General features: G+C 41.6%; 2 protein-coding genes across 3 annotated transcripts in view; both read right to left on the bottom strand.

Annotated features, from left to right (window-relative positions):
* Positions 1 to 3,727, bottom strand: part of BMAL2 (basic helix-loop-helix ARNT like 2) — a 37,349-nt gene extending 33,622 nt beyond the window's left edge. The window contains exon 1 of one of the 2 annotated variants that reach the window (XM_056339661.1): positions 3,554 to 3,727. In XM_056339661.1, coding sequence (XP_056195636.1) covers positions 3,554 to 3,614 — 61 coding nt within the window. In that variant the 5' untranslated portion in view covers positions 3,615 to 3,727. Of the gene's footprint in view, positions 1 to 3,469; positions 3,489 to 3,553 lie in introns of those variants that run through there. The other variant, XM_056339664.1, reaches the window with a different exon arrangement.
* An 8,926-nt stretch (positions 3,728 to 12,653) lies between these two features.
* The window catches only part of STK38L (serine/threonine kinase 38 like), a 50,671-nt gene continuing 46,296 nt past the window's right edge, over positions 12,654 to 17,028 (bottom strand). Inside the window, exon 14 of the mRNA XM_056340483.1 lies at positions 12,654 to 16,560. Coding sequence (XP_056196458.1) covers positions 16,433 to 16,560 — 128 coding nt within the window. The 3' untranslated portion in view covers positions 12,654 to 16,432. The remainder of the gene's footprint in view (positions 16,561 to 17,028) is intronic.

Below are 17,028 nucleotides of genomic sequence, written 5' to 3'. Positions count from 1 at the left end.
AAACCAGGCTTGGAGAAATGTCACAGCTCTGCAGCTGCTTAAGTTAACAAGGTAGTAACACTGGCACAACCCTTCTAAGAATAAGGTGGCACTTTCAATCCAGCTTCCCATTTTGAAACACTTTCTGGCAGAAGGAAAGGTGAAGAAAGAAGCTGCTTTGAATTGAAATTTTTAAGACCACAGACTATATTACAAATGTGTATTTTCCAAATTTATGTTCCTGGCATGCAAAAAAATTCAAGCTTTGACAAGTTTAAAGAAGTCAATGTTAGATTACAAGTGACAGTGGTTAAAGTGGCACACAAGGGTTCTTTAGTCTAACTCGATGAGTTATTAAAATTGAAATCTACTCACATAAGCTATTAGGCTATGTCTAGTAAATACGTATGTAGTAAATACAATGGCATAACAGCAACAGGTCGGTAGAGAGAAGCAGCTGGTGCAAAAGTCCCTGCATCTAATTTGTAAGTGTGTTCAGGGAGCTTACGTTAAATCACATTTAGCTTGGTTCACTGGGCCAAAAATCCTTACAATGCATGTATTTTAAAGCTGTCTGAGAACAAACCACTTGTTCAGTCCCTTATGTTTAGAGCTGAGTATGTTTGCTATGTGCCTGCAGTAGCGCTAACCCTGCTACAACAAAACTTGAGTGTGGTTTCTTCTGAAGGGAGTCCAGTGAATTTATACCAAGCAGTAAGTGAGGATGATGGGATGCAATTCAAACCAGTATTACTGCTCTGAACTAAAACACTAACGGGCACACAGCCTGAGTATTTACTTGATTTCAGGGTCTCAGTCTAAAGTACTTAGGAGCACAGTCATACAAAGAAGCAGAGATATACACACATACACAAGTCTAGGCACACAAGCAACCTAAATTCTCTAAACTGAAGTACTCAAGATGTCAAGTTGGAGCCTTAAGTTTTGTGACAATTGACATGGTATTTTTTTTCCAAAGATAGATTTCTCTGATTACCTAAGCAGTTACAGATATATCTATCTGTATGTGTAGCACACACAGAGGATACCTATTGAGTAAAATAATTTCAAATAAGTCTGTATCATGTAAATTGCTTTATTTTATTATGGAGTTATTTTTCTAAAATTATTAATTCTTACTGCTGATTTTCATTAAAGAGTGAGAAAGCTATAATTATATCTGACAGTACTATATGAGGAAGAAAGTTACAGGTGCTGTGATACGCATCACTTTACAGGTCCTGCAGATCTGAACATCTATAAAACAAAGAACCATATTTTCTAAACAGAGGTGAGACTTGTATTGTTGTCTTTATTTATTTTAGAGCTTTGAAATAGGCCACAACAAGCATCTTCAGACTAGTTACAGCAAGTCTGGCATCCAGATCTCTCATTGAAAGCTGGGCAACAATTTTCATTGGAGTTGTGAAAATGGCGGAAATCTACTGTCTAAAACAAGGAATTTTTTCCCCCCAAAAAATTTATAAGCATGTGTAATGCAGCAGCAAGATACAGAAACTTCAGTAATAAAACCATCTTATGAACAACTTTCTATAGAGAGAATAAACTCTTACAGGTTAACTTAAGAACTATGGATTTGCTTTTAATATCACAAAACTATGAAAGGAAAAATTACAATATCCTGAATTACAGAATTTTAAATCAAACATTAATACAGGCAACTGATTACTGTCTGCATCTATTTTTACTTATTTTCACCGCTCAGAAGACAGCGACAGCCAGACCTGCTACAGTATTAAAAAGTATGACTGTAACTAGCTATGGAAAAGATACTATACAAGCCTTGAAAGGCTACCCTGCTTTCCCAGTCACTTTCAGGCTCAAACCAGGTTGCTGACAGAAACCAAGTCTCATAGATCATAGTTCATTACTGGAAAAGAAAAAAGGAACTCTCCAATTATATACTGCTAAAGGAATGGAGGGTAGCTATTTTCTTTTAAGTTTTTGATTCATATTATTGGAAAATGCTGATTCCCATCAAGTCAGCTGCAGAACTTCCATGGGTTTAGCCAGCCCTAGAGCCCAAACAGGGGATTTTCAACAATTCACAAGGATTCATTTCCCACAGTCACCCACCAAATTATTTCTTCTTACAATGAATTTGAATCTTAGTTAATGTGAACTGTCCAGTTTAGTTTGTTTTTCATAATGTGCAAGTATACCAACAATAACATGTACACCCAAGTGAAAAAAAACCCTCAAACTATTAAGCAGCTAACCTTAGTGTAGACCTATTCCACAAAAATTAAGATACTTTTATTAAAAAAAAAAAAAAAAGAGAAAACCTGTTTCTTCAAAATCCATTAGAAGAACAGGTACAAACACGGGTAGCAAATGAAAACAGGGAGGCGGGTTCCTTTCACAACAAAACATGAACGCCTATGTTTCATTGCTTTCCTGAATCTATTTGTATGTCTGCCTATTTGGAGTTTTCTTTATTTCTATATTATTAATTATTTCCTTTCTTTACAGTGTGTGCATGGCATAGAAACAATAAATCCTTGTTTTAAGCACAATTTAACAGACTGCAAAAATTCTACAAAAAACCCACCAAAACCTCCGCTTTGTTTTCAAACACTAGACTACTTGCTACAAAGTTATTCCAGAATTTAAACAATCAAGCAGCAGAGACAGAAAAATGCCAATTACTCTAGACAATCAGGATCCCCACATATATGAAAGCACACATAACAGGCGTTTAGAAAACAACTACTACACCTAGAAGAACTGGTGCTAGCTAAACAGAACTGCAACGGCGACTTAGGAGAGATTCATTCACTTCTGGTTTTCCAAACCCTGTGCAAAACACTTCTTTCTCCTCGGAGAAGCAACACTCCTTTCAAAGCAGGAGGAGTGCAAACAGCTGCCGGTGGTTTACAACCAACCTTGCCGTAGGAATCAGAAACTTCTGATTAAGAACAAGGAAGGAACATCAAACCTTGGTCACTATGGAGGCATGGGCATGCACACACACACAACCCAAAATCACTACACCCAAACCAATAAATGATGCTTACCTACTAAAAAATTATATGAGCATATTGAAAACACATAGAACGGGTAGGTGTAGATCAGAAACTACATACCGAGTTAAAAAAAAACGAAACAAAACAAATAATTTTTATCGCATATCACATCAGTATGATGACACACCTGAACTGTAATAGCAGGGGCTGAGAGCGAAGGGGCAGAGAGCGAACCCTCTACCCGGGACCCCCCTGCAAGCGCCCCCCCAGCGCGCCCCACTGACCGCGGGCAGAACGGGGCCGGCAGCGCCCGGGCCCGGCTGGCTGACATACCGCACCGCCGCAGCGCGACACCGGCACCGGGCCCGGGCCCGAGTGCCCTCACAGGAAGGCCACCGCCACGGGCGGCCGCGCACAGCCCGGCGACATGCACCCCTGCCCCTGTACGGCGGGCACCGGCCCCATCACGGCGGCGGGCAGGCACACCCCGGCCCTCACCGTACCGTCACAGCTGGGCAGGGGGAGCAGCTGCCTTCAGCCGCCCCCTTCCCCCCCCCCCCCCTTCCCCCCCCCCCCCCCCCCCACACCTTCAGTGGCCCGCCGCTCCTCCTCGGCCCCCTCGGTGCTTCCCGCTCCTGCCTCGGCCATGGCGGGCGGCCCGAGCCCCGCTCCACAGCGCCCCCGGCCCCGGCGGCATGCAGGAGGTGAACTGAGGTGACGGGAGCGAGCCCGTCCCGTCAGCCCCCCACACCCTGGCGCCGCCTCAGCCGCGCCGCCGCCACCGCCCTCCTCCCGCCCCCGCCCCGCCCCGCGGCACAACTTCTCGCGAGATTCCGGGCTGGCGCGGGCGGAGGGGGTCTTGGTTCCTGCTGTGCCGTCCCTCGGGCTGGTGCCGTTCTCTCAGCCCTCCACAGCGCAGGGCTGCAAGTGAGCAGTGGGTGAGGGTCGGGGCCACCCGCATGGCCCTCCCCTAGAGCTCTGAGACCCGCGAGGGTCGTCGTGGCGGCAGTGGGACAGGCCAGGCCACGCCACGCCACACCAGGTGTGTTGAGTGTAATGGGGGTGCCCCCGCACCCTTCTGGCATGTTGGAAGAGCCAGGGTAGGTGTGGGCCGCTTCTGACCTTTGCAGTATGAGGGGAAATCTCCAAATGGCTTTGCCTTGGCCTGTGTACCTGTTACATTTTCAGGGTGCTGTACAGAGGACACCTTGTCTGAGGAAGAATCAACATCTTGCCATCGTTCTGGTGGGGAGAGGCCTCTCTGGGTTATTGGGTCCAGTGTGTGGTCAGAGCAGGGCAGAGAACAGGCACACATAATCAGTAAAAAGCATAAAAATAGGTTAACTTTTACCAGTATATTATATTGTGGTAATAGACCTGGATTACACTAGATGCTGAGGCTGTAGCTATGTATTTTGCCAATAGCAGGAGTGCAGTTTTGAAATGAACCTACCTATCATCCGCATTGGGCCTTGGTTTGCATCCTGGAGTAGTCTTGGTATGTGCAAAGTGTATTCCTTTGCCACAAAGAGCTCAAGATGCGATTGTAAGAGGTTAATGTATTCCAGCAAACCTCACTAGAGCTAGTCTGAAATGAAAACTTCATCACATGCAGTGTGTGCACCCAGGCCCGTTCAACTTGGCAGAACCTCTCTTACTGTCCTGCCCTGCTTGCTAATACTGATGTAGCCGGGGCTTGCTCAGTTCCAGTTGTAGGTGTGGCAGAATAGGCTATTGCCTAGACTCACGCACCCTTACCTGTGCCATCTTCATGGGCTGCATGTGTGTCACCTTCTATCTGTCGCACTTGGGTATGAGGGAGCTTAAATGTACAGTGCAGCTGGTATTGCTCACCAGTAAGGCTGGATCTAGGTGATCGGTGATATGTGTGAAGAAAGCTACTTCTGCAGGTGTACTGTTCAGTGGGCTTTCAGAGCATCTGTCTGTTATTAGTAATGGGGGGTCCTTCGGAACTAATAAAAGTAGGTGTAGTATTTTGGAAGGTATATTACATTCCTTCATCATCTGTTCTAGTGGTTAATATCTCAGTTGTCAAAACTTACATCTTTGATATGCAGACAAGTGATTGGGTTTTTTGAGCTATGGACATAATAAAATTACTCAAGATAAAAATAAAACCATCCTTTGCTAAAAGTTAGTAAGGTAGTGTGACTAAATACACAAAGATCCATGTGGTTTTAATGAAAGCAGGAATATTATTTACAGAAGTGTTTCCATCATTGACTACGTTATGCTGAGGGGAAATATATGTATGGGAATGCCAGTTATGTGTCCAGGTCAAAGGAAGTTGCAAGCTTGCAATGGCTTAAACCAAACATGTGGGTTACAAAATTGCTCTGGCAGAAATAAATTGCTTGAAAGATAGTTTTCTGACAGGCTGTTTTCTCCAAGAGGATAGTCACATGCAACAGAAAAATGGGTCTGGAGCTGTAGAAACAGTGCAGAGGAACCTTTGCAGTAATGTTTATAAGCATGTTACCACTGATGGTAAGACTAGAAGTGATCATGGTTATTTATAAAATTACAAGAGACTGTTTACTGTTGACTCTCTCTAAAAAAAGAAAGCTTTTTTCCTCCTTCAAAATTAAGGAAACTTTGAAGTCCTACTAAAGATTCTTACTATAGTTTGATCTACCTGGACAGAAACCTCCTATGTGTAAAACAGCTGTTTCTATGTCTGTTTTCTCTGTGTAGGAAAGTTAAGTGTTTTATCTTGGGAAAGCTAGTACCTTGGAACCCAAGTCTCATCAAACCTTTGCTTCTCTGCTTCCATCATTCCATCTAAGACAGCAGTTCAGTACTGGTTTTACTTTAATTATGTATAAACATCTATGTCTGCCAAAACACTCTCTACAACTACTTGTAAGGAGGTTGTAGCAAGGTAGGTGTCAGTCTCTTTTCCCAAGTAACAAGCGATAGGACAATAGGAAATGGCCTACCATTGCACCAGGTGAGGTTTAGATTGGATAATAAGGAAAAATTTCTTCACCGAAAGGGTTGTCAGGCATTGGAACAGGCTGCTCCGGGAGGTGGTTGAGTCACCATCCCTGGAGGTATTTAAAAGACGTGTAGATGTGGTGCTTAGGGACGTGGTTTAGTGGTGGACTTGGCAGTGCTGGGTTAACGGTTGGACTCAATGATCTTAAAGGTCTTATGCAACTTAAATGATTCTGTGATTCAATGATTCTAAGAACCTGAGAAAGTAAATCCTCACAAAATTACATGGCCAAATGCATTTGAACACCTATGAGTTTAATGTATTGTGGTGGAAGATCAGTAACTTGCCTACTCAATGACAGAGCTGGGAAACAAATCCAGAAAACAAGGATGTGTTTCCTTCATAGCTTTCTGAGATTTAGGCAGAATTTACTTGCCTGAACTCCAGACTATAATCCTGAGAATGATTACTCTTATGCAGTCCCAAACTCCATTTGTGCCATCTTTTATACTTCAAGCTCCCAGCACATTTCACACTCAGCTGGGAAGCACCCCCTCTGTATGGGAGTGGGCAGCTCAGGGTTCAGCCAGGCATATGGAAGGGCCAAGTGGGTGAACTGCTCTTACAGAATATGCTTACCTGGCCAGGGAATTGTGGGTTCCAGTTGGGGATGTTGCTGAAATATAAATAAGCTACTGCAACAGTCTCAACGCACACTTCTTCATAAGGTACTTTCCTCCCCTTGCAAATTCAACTTTTCATCTCAGAATTTCAAGTTATGTGTAATCCTGCAGTTACCATTGCAGTGCTATATGTATTCCACCATGCTGGGTTCAGTTAGTCTTACAGAATTTGTATCGGACAAAATCAATTACAAACCATTTCTGCCCAAAATGAAATAAAAAGCAGCAGGAAGAGCTAAAACCCAGAAGTTAGACAGTGTTGCCATCTTTGAGAAAATCATTGTCATTAATGCATATTTGTTTTATTCATATACTACAAATTATATTGAAAAAAATTTCCAATAATTTGTTAACAGGAAGCTTAAATGTCATGTTTGGCCCTGCTAAAGTACTCTTTTGGCCCAGTTTTGAAGCTAGGAGCTCCCTCCTCCAGGTTTGCATCATCAGTGGACACTGAAATGTTAAGGAGATTTCAGCAGAGTGAGTCAGCCACATCGACTAAAAATGTTTCAGAGACTCAGTAACCACAGAAAGTTGCAGATGGCCATTGTTACAAAGCTCAATGAGTTAAAGATTTAAATAGCTCCAGAAAACTGTTCTAACAACCTTAATAGCTATTAAATACAAACCCTCTCCGTATGGGAACATTCAATGAGGATATTCGAAATGCAATAGTTTTGGGGTTTTTTAATCTGACTCACTAGAAACAGAGCTAATGCACCTTATTCACATTTTATCTCATATTTTTTAGTGTAACAATAGAAGTACTTGTAATTCAATGAAGAATTTTTTGGCACTTTATGATATGTCTAAGTCAGGAAATCAGATCAATCTCAGCAATATTTCTGCCTGTCATGCGAAAGCATGTGTACTTCTCATCCATGGTCAATGTCACATATCCTGGCACTTAGAAAGTTCTTATAAACATAATGCACTGCCACTTCATTAACACAGGTTTTAAACACCATTTATTATACCGGTTTCTTATTCCAAGGCGATGATTGGTCTCTTCACTGATAATTTCATACATTTCATGTAAGTCATTAGCCTTAAACCTTGGCAGAGCAAGATCCCAGTTTATGTAAGGCACTGATTTTGAGTAGGCCACACCTGATATTTTTGCCCCATTTTTAGGTGAGCACTTTCTCTTGAGTAGCTTTTAGCTATAAAATAGAGAACAGAATGCTTTATGTAAGCAACAGATAGCCTCTTTTTTCCAAACAACTTATACAACAACTTGCTAAAGGGGTAAAAATAACGACGAGACCTCAGAGCAGTTAAATAATAGCCTGAGACAGCAGTGAAAGAAAGGTGTCTGTATTATTACTCCTTTTTCTTTTCAGTAAATGATTAATGACATCAAAAGCATGTCTTAGCTGTTACAAAGGACATGAAGAGCATCCAGCCAGCATTTCTCTGAGATACCATCCTGAAGAGGATGCGGATTTCTGTGTATTTGCTGGTGCCAAGCTAGGTTCACGCACGCCACGCTTAAGAGACCTGTTTCAGAACTGAGAGCAGCTGGACAGAAGTACTTTCCTCCTCTGAGGGAACACTGAGAGTCACTATGTTATTAGAGTGACTTGTATTGCTTCACGCTTAGGTGACTGCTTAGGGTGAGCTAGCTAACTTTTTCCTACTGAAACTTAATAGCAGTAAACTGAAGTTACTTAGCGTACTTGTAAATACAAATACAATTTTTTCACAGACTTCTCTTCCAGAACGCAAGTTATTTATGGTTTCCTCTCAGGCCACAGCATTACATGGCTCAAAGTAACGTGAAGAACAATACCTGTATCCTGAATCACTTGTGTTTTTATAGATTACCTGTGAACAGGCTAGCTAGTTCGAAGAATGAATAAAATGAATAAAAAAGTCTGGTTTAGTCTGTGGTTTGTGCTTGAAAGTCACTGGATTATTTTTAAGGGCACCACAAGCAATTGGTTGACTTTGCTATAAATTCTGTGTCTGTGCATCAAAAACTTGCTACCCTTTTAAAGCAAAAGTTCCTCTCCCAATCACAGAGTCTTTTGCTTCAAAAGTTATATAAATAGCATAATTACACTGTAATCAGCCAATAATAAAAATAAACTCCTTAAAGTTATTTCTACTCATTAATTGGCGCAGAAGCCCTTTGAAGAAGAAAAAAAACCCAACAAAAAAAACCCCAAACCAAAACAAAAAAAACCCCAGCACAAAATAATTCAGGCTTTGCCAGCAGTGAGCTGTGCTATACTGACACAATACAGTGAGTGAAGTTGTATGGATTATGATATGCAGTATGTCAGACTGGATTGTGATAGTGATATAGTCTGGCCTTAAAGGTCTGTGAGTCATGGACAAATTCCTTGCATGATGAAACAAGTTTAGTTTGAGAAAGAGCTTCCAAATCCTACTTGCTTTCCCTCTCTAATCTCAGTATTGGAACCAGTACGATGACCAATTTACTGTGTGGTTTTCTAACAAAACTAAAACCAGTGAAAAAGATCAGCATTTTCCGAAGTGCCTGCTTTATTTTGGAGTCCTGGCTGATGAGATTTGTGCCCACAAAGTAATATGCTTGCTTGTAAATCTCTTACCTAAAACTCTCTGTGCTTGATGATGCGTGCCACTTTTGATTTGAAAACAAAGTAATTTTCTGTTTTTAAATAGCCATTTCATTCTTGGCAGAAACTGGTATTTCCTGAATGCCTAACAAGAGCCTAATGTCTTTGAAAAACAGTATTGCTGTTACAAATCTCTACACAAGGATAAATAAAGCTGTTTAAGGGGCCTGTTGAAATGAAAAGCAATTGAAATGTGCCCATGGTGCACAAGGGGCAGCCCCCAAGCTGAGCCCTACCTCTCCAGGATCAGTGAGACCCCACCCAATGCCTTTTCTGCTCTGGCTAAAAGAGAACAAATCCAGCTGCAAGGGCAGCATATCTCCAAGGCCAAAACAGCTTTTCTTGGGTTTGCACAGAACCACTCTGTGAACCTCCTTCGCTGCAGCTGTCTCACCCATCTTGCCTGCAAAGGTCCTGACAGTGCCTTACATCACTGCCTGAAAGCCTTCGCCTTGGTTAAAGCAGACTTGTCGCCCCCAGTACAGATTACTGGTCTTTTCAAATGTTAACAGCCTCATATGAAACAACTGGTACAGGAACAATGCAAAGATACAGAAATGTAAGGCACCTTCAGTCTGTGCCACTACTCGAGGCAGAATTAACTGAAAAGAGAAACCAACAACTGTTGCACAGAGTGGGCCCACAAGATGTGTAACGTTACTCAGCAGAACCGTGCCAATTGCAGGGTCGCATTCATTGTTCACTACCTGTGAACTTCACAAATCAAGAAGTCATGCCAATCTGGTTCATAGAATATGAAAAATCCATACTGGGGCCCAGTAACGTACTATGCTACTTCAGAAAAAGGTATTTAAGTAAATTGTATATTTTGCAAAGTTTCCTTGAAGTATTAGTTTGTTTATAAAAAACCAGGTAATACCTTCTTCTTTAATAGCGTAAGTACCATGCAAGTTTCTCACCACTGTATTTGAAGCCAAAAGGCATCCTCTTCACGTACTGCTTTTCAACCAATTGAATTGTACAGACAGTAAAATCTTTTTGTCTCATTTGTAAAGACCACAGAAGCATGGCATCAGCAAACAGCTTGCTTTTGAGACCATGCTTGTTCACTGGTTTCTTTGGGCTTTAGATAGGGATCTTCCGCTGACGTCAGTGGGAGCTGGATGAGACCTCAAAGGCAGTCTGCTGGATTGAAAATCTTGACACGTGTCTGGTTTTACCAGTGATTCACTCAGTCATGACCAAAAAGTCACTGAAGTTCTCATCTGATAATTCGTTATTATTAATTAGATATATTGAAGTCAGAAGCAGACTTAGTATGGGAATTGTCAAAGACTAGCAGAGCTATTGCTGTTTCTGAGTAAGCCCTAACACTAGGGAGATGCCCGTTCAAATCGGCACTCCCATTTCATGTCACGAAGCTTTGTAGATGGCTGCACGTGCTTAGACGTAGCTGAGGGGAACGTCTTGGCACCTGCTTCCTCTTGGAGCTCCATTACCTTCATATTCCAGGCTGCACACCCACACTGAGGGGCAGATTCGGCCTGCATCCCTGGAAGGAAACAAGGTGTTACATAGACTTGGTGTTATAACACTTGCTATCTGTAGCTGCCGTCTCTTTTTCAAAATGTGGAGCAGGGGCTGTGGTTACGCCTTTACACAACAGCTTTAAGGTCACAGCACTTAATCTGCTGATAAGCTGCCCTCTCCACATCATTTAGTTTCGCGGGCTGGAAACGTACAGGCAAGGGCAAAGATTTTGTCTTTGGAGGGGGGAGGATGGGCAGAGACATCTGGAGGGGAAGGAACCGCTACCAGCTGAAGGTGCACTGCCGGGGGACAGCACGCATAGAGAGCACGTATTCCTGGAAGAGAGAGAAGCAGCAGCAGATGGTGGCTCACTAGGAACAGATTAAAGCAGCTGGTATGGGAACAAGATGCGGCATCAAGGGTCGGTTCAAACCAGAAACAAACTGTTCCTAGCAGTACTCTGACTTGATTGAGAAATTTCTCTCCTCGGCACGGAGAGGTTCAAACCCACATGCCCCATTTCCCCAGAGAACAGTAACCTCCATGCTACCAAATAACCTGGCCAGAGGTGGTGGGAGGAGGTGGCGGCAGTGAGATCAGTTCTCTCTGCACGTATAAAGATTCATTTCCCCTTACACCAATTGTAGAAGTGCTCCTTGGTGCCATTACTATTGGCAGTAAATTCATTGTATTATATAGACATTAACTTGCCCTTCAGCTGTCCCAGTAGGGCCACTTCAGGTGGCAGCTTCTTTTAGGCAGAAAGGCATTCTGCGGCAGAACCCAGCACGGCTGACAGGTTACAGCCTGCTGGCACCCGTATTTAAAACCTGCTTTCATCTTTGAAATTCAGCTATGGGACAGGAATTTTAGAACCTCTGTGATATTTAAAATTTACATGCATGATAAATAAAATTACCTTAAAGAAGTACATTACACACTTCCTGAACTGCAAATACATCTTTGTCTAGTCCACAGCTGGGAACCGCTATTGTCATGACTCCCAACAGCAAGACAGACTGTTTCAAATACTCCTCCCTTCTCTTTCCATAGGACGATTGTCAGAAGACCTTTTATCATCCAAAGCATAATTGTTTTGCTTACGTACAAGGCACACTGTGCAAGAATAAATAAATGAAAAATGCACAACAAATATTTGCAGTTTTACAAACACTAAACTGTAAAATATTATTTAAGTGGTTGATTTAAAAATATTCTGCACATGGTGAAGGCATAGCCTTTATATTTGCCGTTAAAGTGCCGTGGTTTTGAGGAACAGCTAATTTGGTAATGCAAGGAGATAAGGAACTAAGCCCCCATTTCCTTATGATATGTAGCTCTGAGATATAATATATATGGTTACTGGAAGACAAGTGTAATCCCATTAAATAAAAATTGTAAAACTCTGTTAAAATTGTATCATTCACTGAGCTCAGCAATTCCCAAGTGGAGGGAGGGCTGTTGTTCACTGGAGGGCTCCAGAGAAAGCCAGTCGCCAGCTGCTAGCTCCCCTTTGCTTTCAGCTGCTCAACTCTGTAATAATTTTTTTATGTGACTATTTCACAACTGCGTCTGCTGCCACTACTCTGAACTCAGCAAGGAACAGGGAAGAGTAGGACAAAATTGTTTCTATTCACTATATAGTGAATTGAAGGACACAACTGGCTGTGGAAGCTTTTCTTGAATAAATTATGGTCTGCAGGGAAGGCGGCAAGTCTCTTGTGAACAGCAATAACCATTTTAGAAGTAGCTTCACATGACGGCAGTTGGTACAAGTTAAGCAATTTTTGCGCTCTCCTTGGATTAGAGTAGCAACACCGGGGTTTTCACTGTCTGTGGAATTCAAGATGAGAATACACAAAATATTGTCTCAATTCCTTAGACGTCTCCCATACCAGAAGATAAAGAGATCCAGTACACTGGTGTGAAAAAAAATCAAACTGGCAACTTTAAAAAAAAATGCTACTTTTATTTTCAAATGCTGTAAAAAGCCTCATATAAATTTTTATAATGCTTCTATGTAACTTTCCCAACCACAACTAATGAAACAGTCTAGGAAAAATATAGCAGTTGCCATTTTGACTCCAAGAACGAGCTGCTGTAATATATCAACATTAAAAGGACAAAGTACAGTATGTTACAATGCTTGTAATTGCTCGTATTATTGAAAAAGTGAGAGCACTTCCTAAGCATTAGAGTATAACCGGGCTAAACTGCAGTATTCCCTACTTGCTGTTGCAGAGGAGGAAAATCACCTCTTTAGAAAGAGCCGACACAACACCCTTTGTACTGCTTATGCCCATTTATCTTGGTAGTGTGGAGAGCTTTCAGCAAGCCCCTTTGCACTTAGGTGAATTCACCCACGTCAGATGCTATTATTCCATACTGTATCCAACGGCTCAGGTGTTTAACAATTGACCTATAAAAATAACACTTATATAACTCTCCAGCAAGGCAAATTTAACAGTGCAAATGCAGTATCAACAATATTTGATTTCTGAATGCTGGCAATTTTAACTCCTTTTGCACATGGAACAACCTCTGCTGATGTCCTGTACCTAAGGCCACTCACTCATGCTGATTGGAGATGGAACAAAGTGCAAAAGCTCAGCTGCATTTCCCAATCCAAGCTTCCTCCCCAGTTTCAGGGTATTCAGGTCCAGAATTTGGATTCAGGCTTACCACTTCCATCGATGCACTCAAGTTTTACCTGCTGGAATAGGTTAACTTCCCAGCAAACCTCTGGTAACAATTTGCATACACAATTCCACATTTTAACAAAAGTTAACAAAACATACTTCCAGAAAATAAATTTTCACATGGTTGCAATCATCAAGCCATTTCAGGATCTTTGGTACTCCAAGAATAAGAAAAATAAATGGCACAGTGACAAACATTGCCAAAGGAAAAACCACAAGCATCCAAAGGTATGAGGCAAAAATAACAAAACAAAAGATATGCTGCACTTCCATTTTTTGAAAGCCAGTGTAGATTAACCTTCTGTTCTCTTTAATTCATTACAGTGTCACAGTTTCACCTTTAAAAAAAATTCTATCATCCTAAAAGCAGTAGTTAATACTTTGTTTAACTTGACTTACCGATTAAAATAATGCTATGTTTAAAAAAAATTAAAAAATCAACTACTACCACAATACAGGAGTTTATGCTAAATAGGCTGCAGGCTGTTTCCCTATGGATATAACTCCTATGTGAGCACTGATATGATTAATCATCCGCAATTTTAAATGAGTATTATCTTTAGTGTTACAGATATAGGGTTGAGCTTTTTCCCCAAGTTTGTAAACCAGTGAGTATGTACAGACATAGTTGTTTAATAGATAGCTTTAAATTAAGTGTGTATTTATCTCCCCTCCCGCCAACCCCACAGGAAAAAAAAAAAAAATAAAATCAGCAGTATTACTGAGCATTTGCAGTTTCCATGAAACTTATCTTGTCTTGGCAAGTTCAAGCAAAGACTTAATACTACACCAATAGGGTTACTGTAGTCTTTTGAAATGTGCTGTTCGCAGGAATTCCACTTCTGGTGTACACAGTGCCCCATGAGTGAGACTGGAAAGCAAAACTAATAAAAATTCTCTTTTCCATAGTGATGTCCTTTGAGGCCAAGTTTGCATCTCAGATGTTTTCTGCCCAGGCTCCTCTGTCTTGGTAGAATGGATTGAAGCCCTTAGAAAAGGAACTTCCTTTCCTGAGAAGCCTCCAAAACTGCCAGGGTACTGGCAGAACAAAGTATGAAAGTGTAAAGGTGGATTTAAGTGAGTGACTGCTTTGGGACAGTCTTTGGATGAACACAGGTTGAGCTTTGCTACATTGACAAGGTAAAGAACAACACCAGAGAATTTCTGAGGGATCTTGCCTCAACAGCAGTAAAGGGGTGCTAATTAGTGTAAGGTCTGGGAAATAAAACTGGGAGATCAATAAGCTGTTCCCATGTAAAGTTCAGCATAGCCAACGTTCTGATATAACTGTATAAATTGGATGGGCCCTGAGGCACTGGCTACTCCTCTTTGGTGAGCTGAATACTCAATTTTTTTGTAGAAATGCAGAATAAGTAACAGATATCAGGTGCTTGGAGAAAGACAAAATATTGGAGGAAAGACATCACTGAAGTCCTTGAGGAAACTAATAGCTGTTGGATCAGGGAAGACTACATGCACATATGCAGCAGATGAACATCCCAGTGTGTTCTTCAAGCATAAAAATAATTCAAAACAGCTGATACCGTGGTGCCCAACAGCAATAAATATTTCTGTAATGGCTTCATAAACAGTCACTTCCATTTTGCTGCAAAAGCCAGTCTAACGGCATCTTCCCTACTACATGCCAAAACATTCTCTGCTTCACTCCAACGGGTGCTGCAGAGGCTTTAGAGCGCTTTTCACATGCATTCAGAGGAGGAAGACTGCAACAGTGACTCTGCTTGTTCAATTACTGGGCAATTGGTCATTGCTGTAAATCTATTTTGTAACCAGAAAATGATGTCAAAGATCTCTACTGTATTGTGATAGATTCAAAGTACTGCAGATAATATGCTAGATGCTAGTACAGGCAGAAATATACACAAATTTTCGTGACCAGATAACTGTAAACTGTTCGAGAAGTGCAATTCAATCCTGAACTGCTGCTGGGCTGAGAAGCCAAACCATACTCTGCGTACAGAGGGATTTGTGCTTCAGTTTCCTCGACCTAGGAGAAGGAGACCTGTCTGCTGTCAGTTTGTCACCATCCTGCAGACTGGGGAGAATAGCATTTAGATGCCCTGCACAATTCAGTCGTGGTTCCTGGAAACTGGGCTGCAGACTCAGCTGTTCCTTTGTAATCCCATGGTCCATGTTAGATGGAGATTCTAGAAGAAGACAGAGCCAAGAAGAAGACAGGAGAGTGGATCTAGCTGGGCACTCTGTTTCTTCCAGCTTGGCAGAGGCTGCTTTGGGATATTCTGGAAAGAAAAGGCTAGAGCAGGACCGCTTCTGCCTGGAACTTCTTAGGGAGACAAAAAAGAAAAAGCAGCAACTATCATTTAAAGCAGAAATGCTACTGAAAAGATCACAGGGACTGTCTCACCACCACACACAGTGGAAAAAGGAAAAAAGAGAAGGGATGATGAGCTGATAAAGCCCTCCAGTGGGGAGAAGTGAGGGTAGGCAGGGTACAAGTAGACCCCACAGGACACTGCTGTTGAAAATAATTCAGTGTTGACACACTCATGGGATATCTGCCGACCACAACTGGAATACCCTTGAGCAACTGCTCAGAGAATTTTGCAAATGTGGGCAATGTATTTTTTATACTGCGTATCTAAAACCCACCAGGTAAGCAGTATAATAACAATGCTGCATAAAATGATATGTTTTACTCCTGGGTGGATTAGATGGTTTACAGTACAAACAAAGCCACAGTACAGAGAGGCATCATTAACTGTTATACACACATAGGCAGTGCAGTTAAAGGGATGTACGTTCCTTTTATTCCAGTACCTTCGTATAATAAAGTTAACAAAAATATTCAAATATTTTAAAAAAAAAAAAGCGAGCTGGCACTGCCAACTAATTCCTGTAGTAGTCTTAGAAATCCTAATCCTGTAGAATTTCCTTGTGAAATTGATGCGCACCAGAGTCAATGTATTGATAACTAACGCCAAGCGGGTCTGGTGATGCAGCTACCTGAGGTTTGTATTTTTATTTCTTTTGTGGGTTTGTGTTTGTTTCACAACTTCCCGGCTTTCATGTATGAGGGGATTGAGCCACGCTGTGTGAGCCCTTCAAATCTCTTGTAGGTATAATTGAGGAAAACCCAGTCTTTGGATTTGTAGTCAGGTTCTGTTGTGTTTGGCACTAGAATTCAGAAAAAAAAAGGAAAAAACAAAACAAAACAATTAAAACCAGAGCTGCTTCTCACAGGACTTTTAACACTGCATTGACATACGCAGCCCTGAACTCTTACTTCCCTAGTCAGCAAAAATTCCTGTTTCTAATCAGGTCAGTCACCTTTTGTCAATGGTCTGAGAAGAATTATAATTTCAGCTTGTACCTCTGAAGTGGAAAAAGGGGGTTTTTGTTTGTTTGGGTTTTGGGGTGTGGATTTTTTTTTTTTTTTTTTTTTTTTTTTTTTTTTTTTTTACACACACCATAACAGGCTCCCATACCTTGACAGGAACTTCTAACACACCCACAGGGGATATACCATTACAAAAATCATAAAGTTTGGGATGTTCCATGCACAACAAACGCATGTACACGTACTATGTTATCCTCACCACAAACAGAAGAAAAACATATATCCAAGTTTTCCTGTGAGAACTA

Source organism: Falco biarmicus, chromosome 5 (assembly GCF_023638135.1).
Source record: "Falco biarmicus isolate bFalBia1 chromosome 5, bFalBia1.pri, whole genome shotgun sequence".
Lineage (NCBI taxonomy): Eukaryota > Metazoa > Chordata > Aves > Falconiformes > Falconidae > Falco > Falco biarmicus.
Note: the sequence above shows the minus strand (reverse complement) of the source record. Positions and strands in the feature narration are given on the sequence as shown.